At 33.9% G+C, this 21,562-nt stretch overlaps 1 protein-coding gene across 1 annotated transcript in view; it reads right to left on the bottom strand.

Annotated features, from left to right (window-relative positions):
• Positions 1 to 21,562, bottom strand: part of LOC118184954 (uncharacterized) — a 256,390-nt gene that overhangs the window by 39,133 nt on the left and 195,695 nt on the right. The window contains exons 7-10 of the mRNA XM_035354747.2: positions 18,679 to 18,916; positions 13,739 to 14,092; positions 5,377 to 5,522; positions 2,146 to 2,322 (exon numbers count right to left, since the gene is read on the bottom strand). Of these exons, the coding sequence (XP_035210638.2) occupies positions 2,146 to 2,322; positions 5,377 to 5,522; positions 13,739 to 14,092; positions 18,679 to 18,916 (915 nt within the window). The remainder of the gene's footprint in view (positions 1 to 2,145; positions 2,323 to 5,376; positions 5,523 to 13,738; positions 14,093 to 18,678; positions 18,917 to 21,562) is intronic.

The raw sequence follows: 21,562 nt of genomic DNA, 5'->3' as shown, positions 1-21,562 counted from the left end.
ATGTTAATTATACCCCTAATCAAGTTAAGACTAATAGCGATTATGTTATGACGTGCTGGATATTCCTACCCCTAATGTAAATATTTCTGATGATAATTCTCAGGTTATGGCTTCTAAGCCTAAATGGGCATAAAAAAAATCGGGTAAGCGACCACTTAATTATAGATGCTGATGCTTTACTTTGGAGAAGGGAAAAAAAAAAAAAACAGCTAGACCATGTAAATTGATAAAGAATAACGTAGAAATTCCCCTCAGTAATAAGTTTGATGAATTACCAAAAGATGTTTCTGACAGCAATGAAAATAATATGGATGTTGAAAATGTTGCCCCCAAAATTAAGCACATAATGGTCAAACCATCAATTAAGTACTCTTACTTTATGAAAAATATGATGCAAGATACTGGTTTAAATTTCGTGGGCAAGGTTTGAGGAATTTTTTGAAAATCTTCCCTAAAACAGAAGATGACCATAGAGGCATAACGAATTATCTGGACAGAAGGAAAATTGATTATTACCTCATTACCAAAAAATATGATTGGCCAATTAAAGTAGTAGTTAGAGGTCTTTCTATGGACTGTCCTGTAGATATCAAACAAGAGCTCAGTGATAAGGGATTCAAAGTTAGGAAAATTGCACAAATGCATAGTTTCAAAACCAAGGTTCTCATGCCTCTCTTCCAAATACAGCTAGACGCAGGTGTAGAAAAAGATCTATGACATAAAGCATTTTTTACTATTTTATGTAGAATTTGTTGAATACAAAATTAACAGGAGTATTGTTCAGTGCTATAATTGTCAGCACTTCCACCACAATTCTGACAATTGTAAACTGCAATCTCGCTGTGCAAAATGTGCTGGTGCACATAAAACCTCTGAATGCACTGCCAAATGGCTTGAAGTTGTTGAGAGTTGAAACTGTCAAGAAGTAGGACACAATGCCAATTTCAGGGGTTGTCCCAAGTTTCCAAAAATTAGCAAAACCAACATCAATTCTAATGTTAACATTACTGCAAAACCAACTGCATTTAATAAGTCCCAAAGCAATAATGTGTTATCATATGAGGATGTCACCCAACATGGAAATAGAATCAATAAATACACAGCCAATCTAAGCAACACTGATGCTAAAAGTAATATTACCAGTAACCTTAGGTTCCCTTGGTGAAGTTTTTAAACTCATAAAAGAAATAGGCAACTTATTGAAGGGTCTCTCACTTGCCAAAATCATTCAGAAAATCACTTCCAAGTTACCTGAAATACAATGAGCAGAGAATTCAATAGATAAAATCTTTTTGTTACTCAATTTGCTCGAAGAAATATTTATGCAAAATACTGCTAACGAGCAAAATCTCGATTTTTAAATACTGTATCTTATGATGAGATAATTTGTGTACTAACTTAATATTTATTTAAAAAAATTACTATTTACCTATGCTGAGCTACTCACATGTTATGCTTATTTTAAAAATTTATTCTACCTGTCAGCTGGCTCATGGTTCCCCTTCTAGTTTTTACTATTAATTCTTTCATTAAATTTCTATTTCCTTATTTAATTACTATTACCAGTGTCATCTTGTAATTCTGTTCATCTCTTAAATAACTAGTAATTGTATACTCTTAAATAACTAGTAATTATAACAAGTGCTTTTACTATCCTTCATGTATTTAATAAGTTCTCTTGCAGTATTTCATGTCGTCAGCTCCACAGATGCTTTGGCATTTTCACCTTTCGATTTGGTTTTACCACTGATTATGTTTATTGACAATTTTTATGTATCTTATTCCAAATTCAACCACCACCGATTTTGTAAATCACTATTTTTAACTTATTTTTTTAATTTTTAAATTTCACTTATTTTTAGCATCCACATTAAAAGATACACAAGTGTTCGATAGCGCATCTACTGTGAAACCATACAGTTGAAAATGAAATGTTACACGGTGGTCAGCGAGTTTAACTTTCAAAACAGAAGCAAAAGAAGCGAAAATTTCAATATTCTTTGAATTTCTCATGCTACGAATCAATCACCCATTTTCCCAACTGGCATAGATGCTGCATAAAACTATGTGTTTTTGGAGAATGCCCAGCAACACATATATTTTCATTGATTGCACTATGCAATACGATGCACTACAAATACATACCGATGCCTTCGCTCCCCAAATTCCTCATGGTAGACTTCATAACGAGCAGAAAATCCTTGTCCTCGACCTCTTGATGAAAATCCAGCTCGCTGCCCTCCTCTGAAGTTTCCTCTGTTGGGTCTTGGCTGGCCTTCATATCGTGGATAAACACGATTATCGAAACCCACCCTTGCTTCCCTGTTCAGAAAAATTACAGAGATGCGAGTTTTATATTTTTACTAGGTTACAGAAAGTTATCACTAAATAAAAGAAATTCTTAAAGCTTTTAAATTAGAAAAAGTTACTAACCTAAAATAATGGTACTCATTTAGTTTATATGATTCTTGTACAGAAAAATTTGAAAGGAGAAAACGATTAATATAATGTTCCCTTTCGCTCAAATTTTCAATAATACACTAAAATTATCATTTGAAAGATTATTATTATCAACAGAAATTCATTACTATGTTATTAATGTGCCTGTTCTCTTATATATACAATTCAAGACTACAAAAACATTTATTAAAACTCTGGACTGGATTATGGCTGTTAGAAATTCAGGTTAAGTATTTTTTTTTTCTCACTAGATGGCACTATGGATTCCCTTAGTGAGAAAAATTTTAACTTTCTTGTTGGCACGTTTGCATATTTTAGTCAATGTTTCTTCCTTGTTCTGACACAAAATGTAGAAAATGTTAAGCTACGCTATCTTACCCATTCCTTTTACTTTTACAGCCACGGATGATAATTCAAAGTATACAATGTGGTGTAATATTTAAGACTAGCTGTTAATATTTTATTCAGTGTTTTTATGTGATGCTTGACGTAACCAAAAATGTTCTTGCTGTTTCTGATAAGACATTGGAAGAGTGAACCTCAATATAAAAATAGTCGCTAAATCTGGCAATGAAGTGGTTAGGATGGGAGTCTGGACATTGACCAAGAGTATAAAAGCATGTTGCATCGGTACTTCAAACATAACTCACACAGCAAGTGGTTGAAATGGATGTGTCAAAGGCGCTCGTCTAGAGCTGTTTGCTGTACGATTTTAAAGTGGGCTTGTCATCAGCAGAATCAAGTCGCCAAATTTACCAGGCCTTTGGGGATGATGCTGTTAATGAACGAACAGCTAGGCAATGGTTCCAGAAGTTCAGGTCAGGGGATATTTCTCTTAGTGATGCACCTCGCAGTAGTTGGTCATAAGTGCTGGACGATGAGGCCCAGGGAGCAGCCATAGACAGTGACTGTAGCCAAACATGTGATGATCTTACTGCACACTTTCAGGTATCTGATGAAACAATCAGACTCCATTTGCACTGCATAAGGAAGACATAAAAGCTGAGCAAGTAGGTATCCCACTCACTGCCTGATGCAAACAAGCAACCGTTGTGTCGCTGCCTGTTTGTCACAGCTTACTCGGCACCACAATGCATCCATATTTGATAGAGTACTCACCAACAATGAAAAGTGGGTCCAGTATGACACACTCAGGCATTCCACACATTGGTTGTCACTACAGGGCCCTGTGCCTCACACTAGGAGACCTTCTCTCCACCCACGCAAGATCATGCTCTGTATCTGGTGCACTCTGAGCTCCTGCCAGTGGGCCAAACCATTACGGCAGGCCTGTACTCACAGCAGTTGGAACGTGTGCATCAGACATTTGTCAGTTGTAAGGGTGTAACTCCTCCTCTATGACAATGCAAGGCCGCATGTGGCTCAGAAGGCTAGGGACACCATCCAGTGACTGGGGTGGGAGACACTACTCCACCTAACATACTCCCCAGACCTCGCACCAATAGATAAGACTACCACCTTTTCCATTCTCTGGACAACCATTTTTGTGGAAAATCCTTCAACAACCAGTCAGACCTCGAAAAGGCCCCGACGGACTTCTTTGCATCCAAGACTGCCGAGTTTTACCACAATGGCATTGCACAGTTAGCAAACGGTATTGGATGCCGATGGTGATTACTTTGAGGATTAGCAGTAATTATTATTTGTTTTACGACTTTTTCTTTCTGACTGTCCAAAACATAAAACACTTTTTTGGTTACCTTGCACTTCATAATGTAAAGGTATTATAAAAATAAAGTATGTGTCATCTAACGCAAGATCTTCTCACAGCTAAGACACCACCAGTACAAGGTAACAACAAAGAGGTAAGAGAGGTTTTCTTGTGTCTGGATATAAATTATAACAGAATCTGCTTTGTCAATGGATTCTGGTAAATTCTGATACCATTTGTCAACAGTAGCTGACAACAAATTACATATATAATGAAGGAAATGCAAACGAAGCCTATGTACCAAAGCTTATGTCAATTTGGAATAAAGCTTTTATGTCAATTAGGAATCAAAGACTTTGAAAAATAAATGGCAAGAAGAGAAAAGAAATACATCACTGAAGTTACTCACCCAAACAAACAAAAACATGTTCTCATAAAACTGAAATCAATTCTGTAAGTTGAGTTCCAATGTGTATGTGAATGTTTGGCAAAAGTATTCTCATTTAGAAAATAGATCTTTCTCTTTCACACGCACTCACACAAAAGGGGGAGGAGGAAGAACAACACCACCACAGACTGTATATATTGTTACGGAGGAGCTGTGATAATAACATGGAGCAGCATCATGATTGACAGGAATACAGAGTTCCAGATGCTGAACAACAAAACTACACTGGACAACTTTTGTCACAAAGAGTCACATGAATGTCACACATGAATGAGTTGTCACATGAATGTTGTTCGCTTCTAGGAGATGAGTACTCTGCATAAATTTTAGATATAGATTCCTAGTCATATGCAATGCTAAAAGGACATACAGTTAGAATCTATTTTTGATCCCAAATTCTTAAGATCATCAAGATCAAAAGCTTATTAAATGTTCGTTTTAGGCAAGGTATATATTTACACATAAAATAAGTATGAAACTCTTTTTTGAAACTATTTTCAAAGTAAAATTTTGTTTTAGGCAAGGTATACATTTGAATAGACACATGAAAAAAGCAAGAAACTCTTTTAGAAATTTTCAAAGCAAAATTTAACATAACATTTAATCTTTCAAAAATGACATGCAAATATTTTTTCTTTTCCCTATTTGAAATATACAGCATTAAAACAAAAGTTTATATCTCAATAAATTTGAAAGGACAAATAATATAAAGTGAAACTTCTCATGGGAATAAAATAAAAAAGTAATAAAAAAGGTGGCACATCAACTCATATCTTTGGCCACACACCTTCCGTACCGATCATCGTTGCGGACGACTTCAAATTCAGGGCCTCTCCTCTCTCGTCTTTCCCAAGGGCGAGCGCCATCTCCAGGAATCAACTGGCCAGTCATTTCCAGTTTTTCAAAAAATGTTGTCTGGCATTCACGACTAGCAAAATCCACCTTTGGATATAACGAATGAAAAAATTATTAATATTAAAATGCAAAATGAAAATGTTAGAACAATGTTCACTACATTATCTCACCACCAGATGGCTGCACTATGCAGGAAGCAGTTTATTCACAGTTTCAAAGATGGCTTGCCTGCTAGTGTGGAAATGTAGAAAATAATAATAAATTATAAAGTAATGATTAATTGTAAAGTAAAAAATACTGTTTGTTTGTAAATATTACAAATTAATTTGTAAAGTGTTTTTTGTAATTTTTCTGTTTGTTTAATTGTTTTAAGTTCCTAATTTTTCACTTTGTGTTTTTCAACAGCAACTTTGAACTTGAAGTGAGAGAGTGTCTCTGAGTTGGGAACTATGTGTTGGACTGTGCATGTGGAGTTTGTGTCAATAAAACTCTTGCATTATTTAACTTAGTTTTTGCTGATTTATTTTACTGTATCAATATTGGTTTAATCACTAAAAATAATTTCTCTCCAAACATGGCCATTTGATACCTCCAAGGACATTGGTGACCCTAGTGTGCAGGACACTGCAATGTGCATAATCTTATTGCATCCACACAATTTCCAGTGCAGAAGAGACTTTCTTCTATTTTAGTGTTTCTAGACAATGTGCTCAACTTTTCAGAACCAGTATCTTGTGATTATTGATTTCCTTTTGAGTGTTAAGAATTTTTTTTTTAATATATTAGAAAGTGAAGCACAAAAATGCCTGATACAAACATTAATAACAGTGATGTGCAGCTAGAAGCAAGCAAAGTGAGTGTAAAAATTCCCCCATTCTGGATTGATAGACCAGAGATATGGCTCTATACTGTTGAAGCCCAATTTAAAATTGCAGGAATTACATCAGAAGAACTAAATTTAAGTACTTAGTGGCTCAGCTGGATCCTAAGTTTGTAGAAAATATATGGGACATTATCAAAGATGAAACTGCAACTAAATATTCACCAGCAAAAGAAAGGCTAACAAACTTATTCAAAGAGAGTGAAATTAAGCGTATCAAAAGATTATTGACTGGTTTGGAACTTGGTGATATGAAGCCAAGCCAACTGCTGAGAAAGATGAGAACGCTTGGTGATAATAACGATGCGTCTGATAAAGTGTTACGTACTCTCTGGATGGAAAAGTTGCCTGACGCAGTCAAAAATATCCTTATAGTTAGTGATCAGAGTCTTGAAAAATTAGCCACAATGGCTGATAAAATTGCTGAAATGGGTTCACGCATGGAACTTGCAAGTGCAAGTAATGATGCCTCTCCAGTTAACGAACTTCTCACTAAAATATCTGCTTTGAAGCAGCAAATAGCTTCACTCAGTGTGCAACGTTCCAGATCACAAACTCGTAGTCCCAACCATAGCCATAGGAGTTACAGCAGATCTCAGAAACGATATAATCCAAAAGGGAAACTGTGCTATTTCCACTTTAAATTTGGGAAAAAGTGTTTTCTGGAAAAGTGTACTCCACCTTGCAGCTTGAAACAGACAGAAAACTCCAGCCAGCAGTAGATTCAGCGGCTAACTCTGCTGCTAAACACATGAATAGCCGTAAGTTCCGGTTATTTGTAACGGATAGAAATTCAGGACTAAAGTTCTTAGTGGACAGTGGAGCAGATGTATCATTGCTGCCAGCATATTCTACAACAAAGGGATCGTGTGACTACAAATTATATGCTGCTAATGGGACAGAAATACCAACTTTTGGTATAAAGGTACTTACTGTAGATTTAAGACTGAGATGCCCATTCCAATGGCCGTTCATCATTGCCAAGGTCAGCAAAGGCATATTAAGTGCAGATTTTTTGAATCAATGTCACTTATTAATTGATAAAAAAAGAAACAGTTAATTGATGGCATTACTGAACTTAAAGTCTCAAGTGATATAATGTCAATTCGTGTTGATCATGTTATATCTACCATAAATAATTCTTTTATTAAATTTGCTGAACTGCTACGACAGTACCCTAATATCACTAAACCTAATGTACTAAATAAACAAACAAAGCACAATGTTAAACACTATATTTGTACAAAAGGCCAACCTGTATATGCACATGCACGACAGCTGGATGCAAAAAACTGAAATTGGCAAAGCAAGAATTCCAGTTTATGCTTGATAACGATATTATCCGACCATCATAATCCCAGCGAGCCAGTCCTAACCAAAAAAGTTGGAGCTCTTAGACCTTGTGGGGATTATAGACGACTAAATGCTCAGACAATCCCAGACAGGTACCCTATACCAAGGATAGAAGATTTTGATCTCATTTTGAGTGGGAAATCCATTTTCTCCAAATTAGATCTCTTAAAAGCGTATTACCAAATCCCAATTGCAGAAGAGGATTAGCTAAAAACAGCTATCATTACTCCATTTGGGTTATTCGAGTTTAATGTAATGAGTTTTGGACTTAAGAACGCACCATCAACATTTCAGCATTTTGTGCATGAAGTATTCCAAGGTCTTGATTTTGTGTTCCCTTACTTGGATGATGTATTAATAGCCTCATCATCAGAAGAGGAGCATAGTAAACACCTAAAACTAGTGTTTGAAAGATTAGACAAATATGATTTATGCATCAATATTTCAAAATCAGTGTTTGGAGTGGAAGAAACAGAATTTCTAGAATATCTGATAAATGCTGCAGGTTCAAGACCTCTTCGTGCAAAAGTGCAAGCGATTTTGAATTACAAATTGCCAACAACAATTCATGACTTAAGTACTTTCCTAGGTATGGTAAATTTCTACTGCAGATATCTTAAAAATGCAGCAGAAACACAAGCCATTCTCCACGAGATGCTCAAAGGTGCTAAGAAGAAGGATAAACAAAAACTTATATGGGACAGAGGAAGCTAAATTGCAGTTCAAAAAGTGCAAAACAGATTTGGCTAACACTGCTTTATTAACATTTCCCAAACCTGATTGCCTATTATCCTTATGTACAGGTGCCTCAAACTGGGCAATAGGGTCAGTACTCCAACAACTGGAGGAAGGAAGCTGGAAACCCATTGCTTTCTACTCGAAGAAATTAAATGAAACACAAAGGGCATACAGCACATACGACCGAGAATTACTAGCAATATATCTCTCTATAAAACAGTTTAAACATTTGTTAGAAGGTAGAAAGTTTACAATCTTTACTGACCATAAACCTTTGATTTTTGCTTTTAAGCAAAATAATGAAAAAGCATCACCAAGGCAATTGAGACAACTTCAGTACATCTCTCAGTTTACCACTAACATCCAGCACATTATAGGCAAAGAGAATATTGTGTCAGATACCCTGTCTCGAGTGGAAGAGATTGCTGTTATCGACTAGGAAAAGATTGCACTGGAACAAGGTAAGGATGAAGAGCTGAGAAAGTTAATTGATGGAGAGACTTCATTGATTTTCATAAGCTATAAGCTCCCTTCTGGACACATCTTATGGTGTGATACTTCCCAAGACAAGATTCATCCCTACATACCTATACCATCTCGAAGAAAGATATTCCAGCATATACATGGTCTTTTGCATCCTGGCATCAAATCTACAGTTAAGCAGATGACTTCTAGGTTTGTATGGCCAAATATCAAGAAAGATTCAAGTGAATGGGCCAGGTGTTGTGTTAGCTGTCAGAGAGTCAAGGTGACCAGGCACACAAAGTCAAAGTTGGCAAAATACCAAGAAGCAGACTCCAGATTCAGTGTGGTCCATATCGATTTAATAGGCCCATTGCCTCCCTCAAATGGAAAAATTTACTGCCTTACATGTATTGACAGATTTTCTTCATAAGTTGAGATGATTCTATTGGAAGACATTACAGCAGAATTAGTTAGCAGAGCATTTTATGAAAACTGGATATGCAGATTTGGAGTTCCAAATAGAATTGTGACAGACAAAGGGAGACAATTTACATCACAATTGTTTCAAAATTTGGCTGTTACATGCGGTACTAAGATTTGCCACACCACGCCCTATCATCCCCAATGTAATGGGAAAATAGAGCGTTTCCATAGAACCTAAAATCTGCAATTAAAGCTCACAACTCAATCAAATGGACTGAAGTTCTACCTACAGTGCTTCTTGGCCTCAGAGCAGCTATTAGAAAGGATAGTAATCATTCTCTTGTTCAAATGGTGTATGGAACCAACATAAAGGATTCCAGGTCAATTTTTTGACAAGCCAACTTGTGAAATAGAGCCTGATAGCTTTGTGAATAAATTGTAAAAACACATGGCACTCCTCAAACCAGTGAAAATGCAAAGTGCATCACAACAAAAAGTGTTTGTGCACAAAGATTTAGATTCTTGTACACAAGTGTTTATTCGACTGGATAGAATCAAGAAGCCACTTGAACCAGCCTATGAGAGACCATTTCCAGTTCTGGGCAGGCAGGACAAATATTTTTCTTTGTCAATTAAATGGAAACCAGTGAAAATTTCTGTAGATAGACTTAAACCTGCGTATACCTTAAATACACAGCCTATGCCTACAGATTCCAACCTAAGCATTGCTGATAACAAACCGTCAGTTATTAAACACACCTCCCAAAGCCTATGAGGGACCATTTCCAGTTCTGTATGTCCAGTACCATTTTACTCCCAAAGTAAAGAGGTAAGGCCTCCAACAAAATCTCGTTCGGGAAGAGCAATACACCTCCCTGTGAGATTCAGTCATATTATTCCTTTATTTATTACTGTTATGTACATTATTTCTGATATTATTGCATGTGGTATAAATAAATGGAGTGACTGCATAGGTTTAGAGGTTAGAGCTGCATAGGTTAGAGACATCATAAAGTGTATATAGCACTATGAATTGGAACAAACAATAACTGTCTCCAAACAGTATGATTTAACACTAATAACAGATCAGCACGACATCAGAACACACGACCTTCACTTTGGTTTGATGTAAATCTGGAATTCTCGATAAGGAGGAAGGATATAAGTTAACTGCTCTTTGTTTTCCCCTTGCATTTTGAAAAAAAGAACATAACTTATGATATGCCCTAAACAGAACACCATCATGCAGTAGGATATTTACAAAATTACAGGATCCTGCCTTATGCAAACTTTATTTGAAATTTAATAAATAATGGCAATGCAGGATGAGAAAATTATAACCAGCGATTTAATTTTTTATGTGCTAATCTGTAAATTATACTTCTCTTGATTACCTTAGTAAATAAAAAGCATACCTCTAGCATGAGAGACTGTATCGAAAATTCTAAAGATATGCTCTTTTAAATATTTTGCGATATTGCTGTTGGATTGAATTTTATAGTTTTAGTGGAATTAGTGGATTGAATTTTATGGTTTTAGTGTTTTAGTGGATTGAATTTTATGGTTTTATGGAACATGATATTTAATAAATAAAGGTAGCACACACAACATTTAAAAAAAAAGCCCCTTTGGGCATAAATATTTAATCTGAAGGCCTTCAGATTTTTTTAAAATATTTTTTTATTATTATTTTTGTATTATAATTATTTTTACTTTTTCACATATATATGTTTTTAAGAAACCACAACAAAAATTTTAATTGCATGAAAGTCTGATTTTAATTTATGATGGATGATATTTGGTATAAAATTGCTTAATTAATCATATCATTCAAGGTTTCTGTAGTAAATTATTGACTTGACTAAAGCCTGCTTCTTCGAAGAAGGAAAAGTCAAGGTTGTTGTTGGGTAACAATTTCTACTAAGGAATATTTCTCTTGAATGACTTTTAAATTTCAAAATTTAGTGATTTGGACTAGCCTAGTAATAAAACATCCTTCTTCAAAGCAATCAACTCTACTTGCATCATCATGATTTAACGGTTCTTTGAGCCATACTGGTATATTTAAATGTCTTGGAAGTAAACAACAAAATCTTTTAAATTTTGCAAGCAGCTTATATTTAACATTATATCTTCTGAGGAAATTCTGCATTCCTCTTTTATGGTTGTGATTTCTTATGTTTAGGGTTTAATTTTTTTACACTGCCCTTAAAAATTTACATATTAAAATATATTACTGATTTTTAAAATTTATTAAGTAATTTCTGTACTTTACAGTGCAAAGTCCGTAATCCGGACATCCATTATCCGGAATGATCCATAATCCGGACCTCAAAGCCACAAACGTTTTTTTTGTGTGCTTTACGCATGCGCGTAATGTGTTTATGCATGTGCGTAGCTCATTTACGCATGCGTGTTTAATGTATAACAGATGGTATAAGCTAAGCTAAAATTACCTTTACTGATTCTAAGGCATTTCAGTTAATGTTGCAGATTATGCTGTTCCTTAGTCTTCTAATTGGATCTGGCTTATTATTTTTTGGAGACTGTTAGAGCAATTTTATAAAAATTAAGCTTGAACTTTCATTACATTGTTACCCAACAACATTATTACCATTGTTTCATTCATTGTTACCCACCAACTTGAACTTATGTCAAAAAGAGTTTCCAATTCTGAAGCTGCCAAAGGATCTACAAAGTGAAACCATGTTTCGATGTCCATCAAACAAAAAGTGGAATTGCTGCAAAAAATGGATAAAGGCATATCCCTCTCAAAATTATACGAGGAGTATGGCATTGGATGACACAAAAAAGAAAAAGGAACTTTTTGAATTTTTTGTGGAAGCATCTTAAAACAACTTACATTAAAAGAAAAGTTTAATAAAGTAAACAAATAAATACTAAGCTTTTTTTTTTTATTATTATTATTTTTTTATTTTGATACCCTTTAGATCATAATTGCTCTTTATTTCATAAATTACAGTTTCATATATTTAATTGTATAATTTCTGCATGCCATCTTACCAGATTTAAATTGATGATCTATAATCCGGAAAAACCCTTAATCTGGAATTGCTGAAGTTCCGACGTGTCCAGATTACAGACTTTGTACTGTATTTAGTTATAAGATTTCTTCCTTACCACATGATACAGCTTTATATCAATAAACAATTTATTATCAATTTTACTATTATTATTTGTAATCAATGGGATCTTGATTATGCTGATCAGTTATTGATGAGTATTAGCTATCAATACCTAGATCATAATTGACTCCCTTTTAAATTTCACTGGCCACGAAAGACCAATACTGACCCCAATGGAAACACCTGTTCTAAAGTAACTATCTTATAATTTATATTTATTTCATGCTTCACTGTGCACTACCCTTTAAAGTTGAAATTTCAACAGGAAAAGTTCTAGCCTGTCTACTTAGACCTACAGGAGTATGCAAGTATGATTTTGTAAAGACTGTTTTTAAAGACTGCACTTAGTATTTTGATTCTGTTGTGTTTATACACTCTATTATACCTGTGTAGCCAATTTAGCATGATCCAGGTATATTATGAAAAGGTCTGCTACATTACAAACCATCCCCCCCCCAAAAAAATCTTGGCGATGTGATTTTTTATGAAATCCAAAGATATGCTTCCTATGTAGATAAAATAAAAACAAATTTAGAAACAAAACAACAAACACATGAAAGAAATGCAATTTAAAATCAGAACGCATTGAATTACATCTTCCTTAAGAAGAGATTTAGACTGCTTAGAAGCTTTAAAAGGTTTACAACACAATAATAGGAAGAATAAGCAAGAATCGAAAACTGCCATCAAGGTTAAAAGAATAATGCACAAAAGAAACTGAAATATCCTAGTACAATAATAAAACAATTTGTACTAGTATAAAATTTGGTACAGTGTTAAAAACAGTTTGCTTGGGTTAAAAATATAACTAACATTTAATGTTTCACAATTTATACCCAATTTGAATCTTTTAAAAACTATAAAGTTTAAACTTTTATACTATGTATCTTTTAAAAATTATAACAGATTAAAATGTGGATTGATTCCAATTAATTAAAACAGAGATGGGCTGAACAAGCCAAAATGTTTCATTCAAAGATATTAAGATTTAGACAATCATTTAAAGTGTGAATCGCAGATAATGAATGTAGCATTACAGTCTGCACAAATTCGGGCATTCTCCCATTTTAGCAGCCACCGATGCATAAAAGAAATTTGGAATTACGCTTTATAAACACATCCAAAGAAATAAACTAGTTACAAAACACAACAAGTTACATAGCAAGAAAAGCCATATCGAAAATATGTTATTGTGACATTTAAAAAAAACAAGAAAAATGTACATAATTTAATATTCCAGCAAAAAAAATTTTAATTTATGAATGAATTCATACAGAGGTATTCACATATTTCATTACCTGTAGTTTTTTGCCTTGAAGGATCCTGCCCCTCATTTCAGAAACAGCAATTTGGGCAAATTCTACAGATTCATAAAAAATGAGTGCATGGCCTTTTTCACGATCTACAGCTGTGTAGACCACAATACCAAATCGACTGAAATGGCGAGCAAGAAATTTATCAGATACAGTATCCACAATGCCGTCTAACCAAACACAGTTCGTGGGCATGCTTTTTCCAAAACCCAACTTTATTCGATTAGCACCTAAATTTTCACCATCCAACTTCCTCATAGCTTTCACAACACTTGCAATGTCAGAATACTGGATAAATGCATAGGATGTCTGAGCACCTTGCTTTTTAATGTCAATTTCCTATGTAAAGAAAAAATAGTTATTATTCATTCTAAATTTAAAGTAACATTTTTTTTTCCTCCCAAAATGCATAAAAACTTGACTGATTAGAAGAAATTAATTATTGCTATGCACAATACAATTTACATAAATAAAATATTAAGAAACTTCTACTAATCTATGATAGAAAACACCCTTTAGTTTTAAGAAAAGAATGCTACTAAAAAGCAAAATATATAGAACAGAAGTGAAATTACCATATATTCCAGCGTATGACGTACATCAATAATTTCAAATTATATATTTTTATTTTTAGGTATATTCCCATATAACGCACACCCTTTTCTTTAGGAAGAAACCTTAAAGATACACGGTGTATATAAATGATACGGTTTTTAAAATTGATAATAAATCAATATTTATTTCCTTACTTGTGATAAAACCTACACTGAAGCATTGGCAACTGTCGAAGTTTCTTATGCATTACTTGCCGTTTGCTTGTCATGCTTACTGCACATTTACAGCACCAGCTTCCAAAATAGCATAACAACAGGAAAAGACTTTCTGTGTGCTCCGCCTTGAGGTGTCCAGATCTGTAGTTAAAGTGCAATGCAAGTTTCGTGCATAGTTTAGGAAAAATCCACCACTCAAGAATATCATAAGTAGATGGTACCAACAGTTCACGAAAACTGGATGCCTTTGTAAAGGCTAAAGTTATGGTCAACCTCGTGAGTCTCATGCAAATGCTGAAAGAATCAGCATTGCACATCAGCAAAGTCCTTGCAAGTCACTCAGTGAAGTAAGCAGGAAATTGGACATGCCAAAAAATATGGTGTGGAAGGTGTTACATAAGGAGCTATGCTTTAAACCGTGCAAAGCGAAATGAGTGCACGTCCTTACACCAGCAGACAAAGTGAAAAGGCATGCCTTTTGTGAAAAGATGCAGTTAAAAATGGAGGCAGATGGTTTTGTAGAAAGACTCATCTTCTATGATGAAGCCACTCTCAAGTGGCAAGGTGAACAAACACAATGTCCATTTCTGAGGAAGCAAGAAACAACATACATAGATAGAGCATCGGCACCATTCTCCAAAGGTGAATGTTTGCTGTGTGGTGTCCTACAAAAAAGTGCATGGCCCATTTTTCTTTAAACAAAGAACTGTGACCAGTGACTCAGTTGGAAATGTGGTGGTTACCCCAGCTGAACATCAATTATGGTAATCACATTTTGCAACTAGATGGTGCTCCACCCCATTTTTACAGAAATGTAAGAGAGCTTCTTGTGTTCTTCACCAACACTGCATAGGACGTACTGCAACAGCAGACAACAACCTTCTCCTCTGGCCACCCTGCTTGCTGGATTATTTAGCCCCATGCAATTTCTTTCTTTGGGAACGCGTCAAAGACTGAGTTCATGTACCACCAATGCCATGTCCCTTGAGGAAGTATGTGACTGGATAAAGCATGAACTGCAGACTATCATGGCAGACATGCTACACCAAGTATGGGAAGAATTTTTATACCATGTAGAAGTGTGTCGTGTCAACAAGGGTGCATATATTGAAGGAATGTGGTTAATGCAACAAAAACTTTGACAGTTGTCACTGCTTATGCTGTAAGATTTACCCATATAAAGTAATACATTGATTTATAATTAATTTTTTAAAACCGCATCATTCATTTATAAACACACTATGAGGCTCTTACCTTTTGAAGTCATTCATTCAAAGATTTTTCTCGTATTTTCGAACAATGGCATACTGAACTCGCAAATGATAAGGGAAACAAAATATGGGGGGTGGATTCTTGAGGGAGTAAATAACTCTGTGAAGGGGGTGGATTGTATTCAATCTAGGTGTGTGCAAGAATGTTATTCTATGGTTTCGAGAAAAGAAGGTCATATATTTGGGATGCACTTCCAACCTGAATGAATTTGCTGAATTAGCAGTCAGACGTTATCTCTTTCTGTAGCGATTTGAAAGTGTGTCTTTGAACCTTAAAAGCTTTAGTCAATTGTATTTGCTTTAGTTGAAATAAATTTGATCCAGTGTTCATTTTTGCTGGTTTCAATCATTCAATCTGTGGGAAAAAAAAAAAAAAAAAAAAAAAAAAAAAAGAAATCATGCTGCAGCAAGGATGTTTCATATTGATGATAATTCCATATCGAGTGGAAGAAGAATGAAATCACAATAATTAATATGCCAAAGAATAAATGTGCTTTGCACAAAGGAGTAATGAAATAAGTCTACCCTAAAAAACTGCCAGAAAGGATTAATTGTAACAAGAAGCAGTGCACATGTTTATTTCTTTAATGTGGGCAAAAAAGAATGCAAATGAAAGATAAAACTTTAAAGCAACTTTGAGTTGGCGTAATTGCTTTATGGCATGGAATAATTTAGTTCTATGAGAAAAAGAAAAGTTTTGCAAAGGCTGACGAAAGATTAAGACAACTAATTGATAAGTTTCCAGAAATATGTTACTGACCTACGAAAGCAAAAATAAAAATTATTTATTGTAACATACTGGAAATATGGATGAAACTCCAGTAATGTTTGATAAAGTACGAAATAAAATTATGTAAAAGGAACAAAAACGGTTCACATAAAAACAATAGACCACAAAAAATATCACCTCATAGTGCTTTCCTCCTTAGCTGATGGTACAAAGTTAAAACCTATGGTTATTTTTAAAAGAAAGACAATGCTGAAATATAATTTTCCAAAGTTTCATGAGAAAGGATGAATGGATGAAAATGGTGTGAAACTGTGGATAAGAAATCCTTGGCAAACACATTCTGCTGCCTTAAAGAATTCAAAAGGTCTTTTAGCTCAGGTCGCATCTAATAGATAATGAAAAGAATCTGTTGAAAAAGTGCAATACACACATGGCAGTTATTTCAGGCTGATTAATGCCAGTCTTTAAGATGTGTGTGTATCAATAAACCATTTAAAGAAAATTTAAAACGACAGTGGAAATACATGGATGTTGGAAGGTGAGGAAATATTTACGAAAGAAGGTCAAATGCATCACTCCATTCTAGAAATAATACATGAGTGGATAGTGAAAGGAAGGAATGAAATTAAACCTGATATAATTCAAAAATGATTTTAAAAAGTAGTATATCTAATAATCTAGATTGAACAGAAGATGATTATTTATAGACCAGATTAACAGTGATGGCGAAATTTAAACAGAATTTGATAATGTGTTTGAAAATATAATGGAAGACGAGTATGAACTGTTCATGCTATCTGATAACGAAAATTTTCCAATTCATAATATACATAACGTCATTTCTTTTAAATAAATAGCATTTAGGTGCATGCAGAAATCTAATATTTTCATGCTCATTTTCTCTTTATTTTTAAATCTAGCATTTTCATAGCTGGAGTATCAATATTTTTACAGATGAAACCAAGTTTCTTAAATAATTTTGTTTTGAAATAATACATTTCATACATTTCCATGAAATTTCCAGCTGTAAAAAAATTTCACAACAAAATTAACAAAAATTTTTTAATAACATAAAAAAGGGGGGAACGAAAATAAATAAAAAAACACTCTTTAGGAGCTTGTTATTACATCTGAAAACACTACTTGGTAAGCACAAATTATGCAAAGAAATAAAATCACACTGCAAATAGAAACATTACAACAAAACATAAACACCATCAAACTGTAACACAGAAAAATTAGCATTAGAGGGAAAAAAAAAAAAAAAAAAACATAATTATACCACAATCCAGTCTATAAGCAAGGGAATTCCAATTATCAGGCCACAGTTAATTTATTTAAATACATAGAAGGAAGAAATAATTTTATTTGTTTTGGGGGGAGGGAATTTAACAAAAATGAATTGAAAATCAACAATGTACAATATATCTAAATAAATGTTCTTAGATTAACTAAATTCAATAACATTTAAAACTGATTTTTTAATAAATGAGAAGATACCAAGACAGTTAGTCAGCAGTCCCACCAAACCCACATCAGCTTATCCTGTAATATGCTTTTTTCATTAAAAACCTATCTAAAAATAAAATCGAATTTTATCAAATTCACTAAACATACTGCATTCTTATTAACTTGGGCAGTAATCATAGAGATTATTAGGATTTTGGGAGTGATAAATGTGAAAAATCAACTGTGCTTTCCCAGTGAGCTGAGCCACAGATCTTCCATGGTTAGATGAGGTAACTGATATGAGAGAATGTAGTAATTCCTTATAGTCTTCTTCATTTCAAAGAGCAACTAATTACCTTCTTGTACATTTTAATGTGGGTGCATCACTGTAAAAGTTTACTGGGAATATGGTGTATTGGTTTACAAGAAACATGGAAGATCCAACTTTTCCCTTGGCACAATTCAAACAACAGATCTTTTTAGCTGGATGTGCTAATCAGTTACACCATGAGAGGTAATGCAGAGAAGATGAGATTTAAACTGATAACTTATTAACATATTTCTGAAAACTAAAAAGTTGTCACATGACCAATTTTTTATAAATCAAATGAAATTAAAAAAAAAAAAAAAAAGTAGAACTCATTACTTTCAAATAATCTTCCAATGCAATAAATACATTTCTAGAATTTTGGATGGCCCACTTACTATTATTTCCCCAAACTGCTCAAAATGCTTCCGCAATTCCGCAGTTGTAATATCTTTCTCCAGATTTCCAATAAAAAGCGTCCGTGTTGCTTTTGGATGAAACTCATCTAATTCTGCTTCTAGAGGCCTAAATTCATTGTCCTCAGCATCTAGGCCTTCATGGGCTGTAACTTCAATTTTACAACCAAAAAACAACTTATCCTTAGAGACTTCCAAAGCTTTGTCCACATCTTCTGGCCTAAAGATAGATAAATTTTAAAACTATATTTGGAAAAAAAAAAAAAAAAATCAGATTTTGCGTAAATATTATAATTGAATTGTATAAATACAGTACAAAGTCTGAAATCCGGACTCATTGGGATTTCAGCGATTCCGGATTTGGGACTTTTTTCAGATTATATCATCAGTTTAAATATAGTAAAACAGCATGTAGAAATTAGGCCCGGTGTGGCCATACAAGCCCTGGTGCTGGTTCTGGGTTTATGTTAATAACAAATTAGTTATTCTTAATTCAAACAGCCATAAATGTAATCTTTGGTTCTATCAGTATCATCAACAAAAATCTGTTTTTAGCATACGGAGAGAAATTTTTGTTAAATTTTTCCTCGTCAACATTTTTAGCACATTTAACTTAAATCAGTAATCATCGCCAAGTGCAATGTCAACATAAAAGGTTACCATACTACTTTAATATTCAATTACTAACATAAAAAATTGTTTAGGCATCATTACTCAAGTTGTCATGTGTTGATAAACATGTGGTGATGAAAGGAAAGTATAATAAATACTGATTGGCAGATCAACGATGTATCTATGTTGAATGTTTTGGTAGATGAGACGCAACGTCTACCATGAAATAAAAGTTTTAAATCCACTGATCGTCTGTTAATTCTGGATAGTGAACGCCCTTCTCAAGGAGAAATGCTTTAATTTCCGGAAAAAGGGACGCGAAACGTTTTAAAACGTTCTCTCTTGATAACTAACGTACCTTGTTATGAAGCAGAAGATCAGTGTACTCACTCTCCATTTCAAATAAAAATTCTTTGAATTGGCGATGATTAAGAGCTTTAGCTAAAATGGAGTTGATAATGGTAATCATTAATTCCATAACTTTACAAATTTCTTCCGGAAATGTTTGCGCACAAAGCGCTTCTTGGTGAATGATACAATGGTAAATGAGTATCTCGAGATTAATTTTTTCTTTCAAAATAGCAACAACCCCTTTTCTTACGCCAGTCATACTTTTGGCCCCATCTGTTGAAATCGACACAATTTTATTGAGGGGAATATGATGTTTATCCATACACTCAATTACAGCATTGGCGATATCTTCTCCACGCGTCTGAACTTTGAGTGGCAATAATCCTAAAAGTTCTTCTTTAGGGCCTGAATGAGACATAAATCTTACAAAAAGTGAAACTTGCGCTGTATCATTTAAGTCACAAGACTCGCTAACTGCTATTGATAAAGGCGAAACCAATTTTAGATCTTGGATATGCTAGGTGGTTATATTCAAACACATTTTAATTGCTCTATCTTTAATGGTTTTGGCAGACAATGGTAACTCTTTAATTCTTTTCAGAATATCTGCTTTGTTCTTAAAATCCCGAAATAGCTCTTCGGATGCACTTATAAAACAATTTTTTGTGTATTCGCCGTCTGTGTACGGTTTTCCGCTTTTAGCAATCTCTTGGCTACAAACAAAACTTGCCATATTAATATTGCTGGAAGATTGCATCCAGTTATTAAACACAGAAGTTGACGACACTTGACTCTTCTGAAGTTCCTAAACTGCTTTCTATCCTTGCATCACTGGTAGGATATTTAGTTCTTAAATGATGCGTGCTTTCTTGTAAAGTGTCTCTCTAAATTTGACTTCTTGCTATGCGTGAATTTCTCCTTATACATAAGACATGTCAGAAGTCCATTCGACTTTTGAATAAATGCAAAATTCTCGATCAACTCAACTTTAAATTCGTGGTTTTCATCTACCATTTTTCTTTGCTTTTTTTATGGTAGCCATGTTAATTGGGGTGCCTATAAAACCATTCCAAATATATTTTTTTCTAAAGCCACCAGCACAAAATTATTATCATTATTAAATTGATAAAAATAAAAATTTGTTAAATCTTTTTAAAAAATACAATTTTATTAATATATGTAACTGCACTAAAAAGAAAAAAATAATTTTTTCCATCATCAGAATAACAAAACTTTTAATATGACCAAAAATGGAAGTAAACTTCCAACATTTGGATAAATAGAAGTTATCGAAAAATCGAATACAAATTTTGTACCGGAACCACAAACATACATAGCAGGTGTAATAAAACTGTATAGAAATACCTGTAAGATGTGCAGCTAGATTAAAAAATACAACAACTTTTTAATAAGACAGGACAACCGCAGACACGGTAGATAAGACAAAACTGTTCACACTGCAACTGCTGCTCTGTGATGCCAATTTGCACCTTCACTACTTTATAAAAAGCATGCACGCACATGCCGGTAGCTTGTACATGGTTTATGTTTCGTTTACGAAAACTAATTCAACTCAATGTTCATTACCTATTTTTACAACAATAAAAATTTTAATTACCTATCTATCTTTTTACTCAAACAAAAAATTATACACGTTCTCGATTTATAGAAGAATTTTAATTTATCAAAATAAGATGTAATTTTTTTCTTACCAAGTGTTTTTTTTTTTTTTTTTTTTTTTTTTTTACTGAAAATATTATTGCGCCTTCCGTGGATAGTTGTACCAAAGCCGCACTTAAGGAGCCAAAGAGCCACATGCGACTCTGGAGCCGCACTTTGCCGACCACTGAGCTAGTCCAATGCGAAATAAATGATTCTGTAGACAGTCATGTCTCGCCAATAG

The sequence above is a fragment of the Stegodyphus dumicola genome, chromosome 4 (genome assembly GCF_044657685.1).
Source record: "Stegodyphus dumicola isolate Sdum_Otavi_A_Nest chromosome 4, ASM4465768v1".
NCBI classification, from domain to species: Eukaryota; Metazoa; Arthropoda; class Arachnida; order Araneae; family Eresidae; genus Stegodyphus; species Stegodyphus dumicola.
This window is presented reverse-complemented; position numbering and strand designations above follow the sequence as displayed.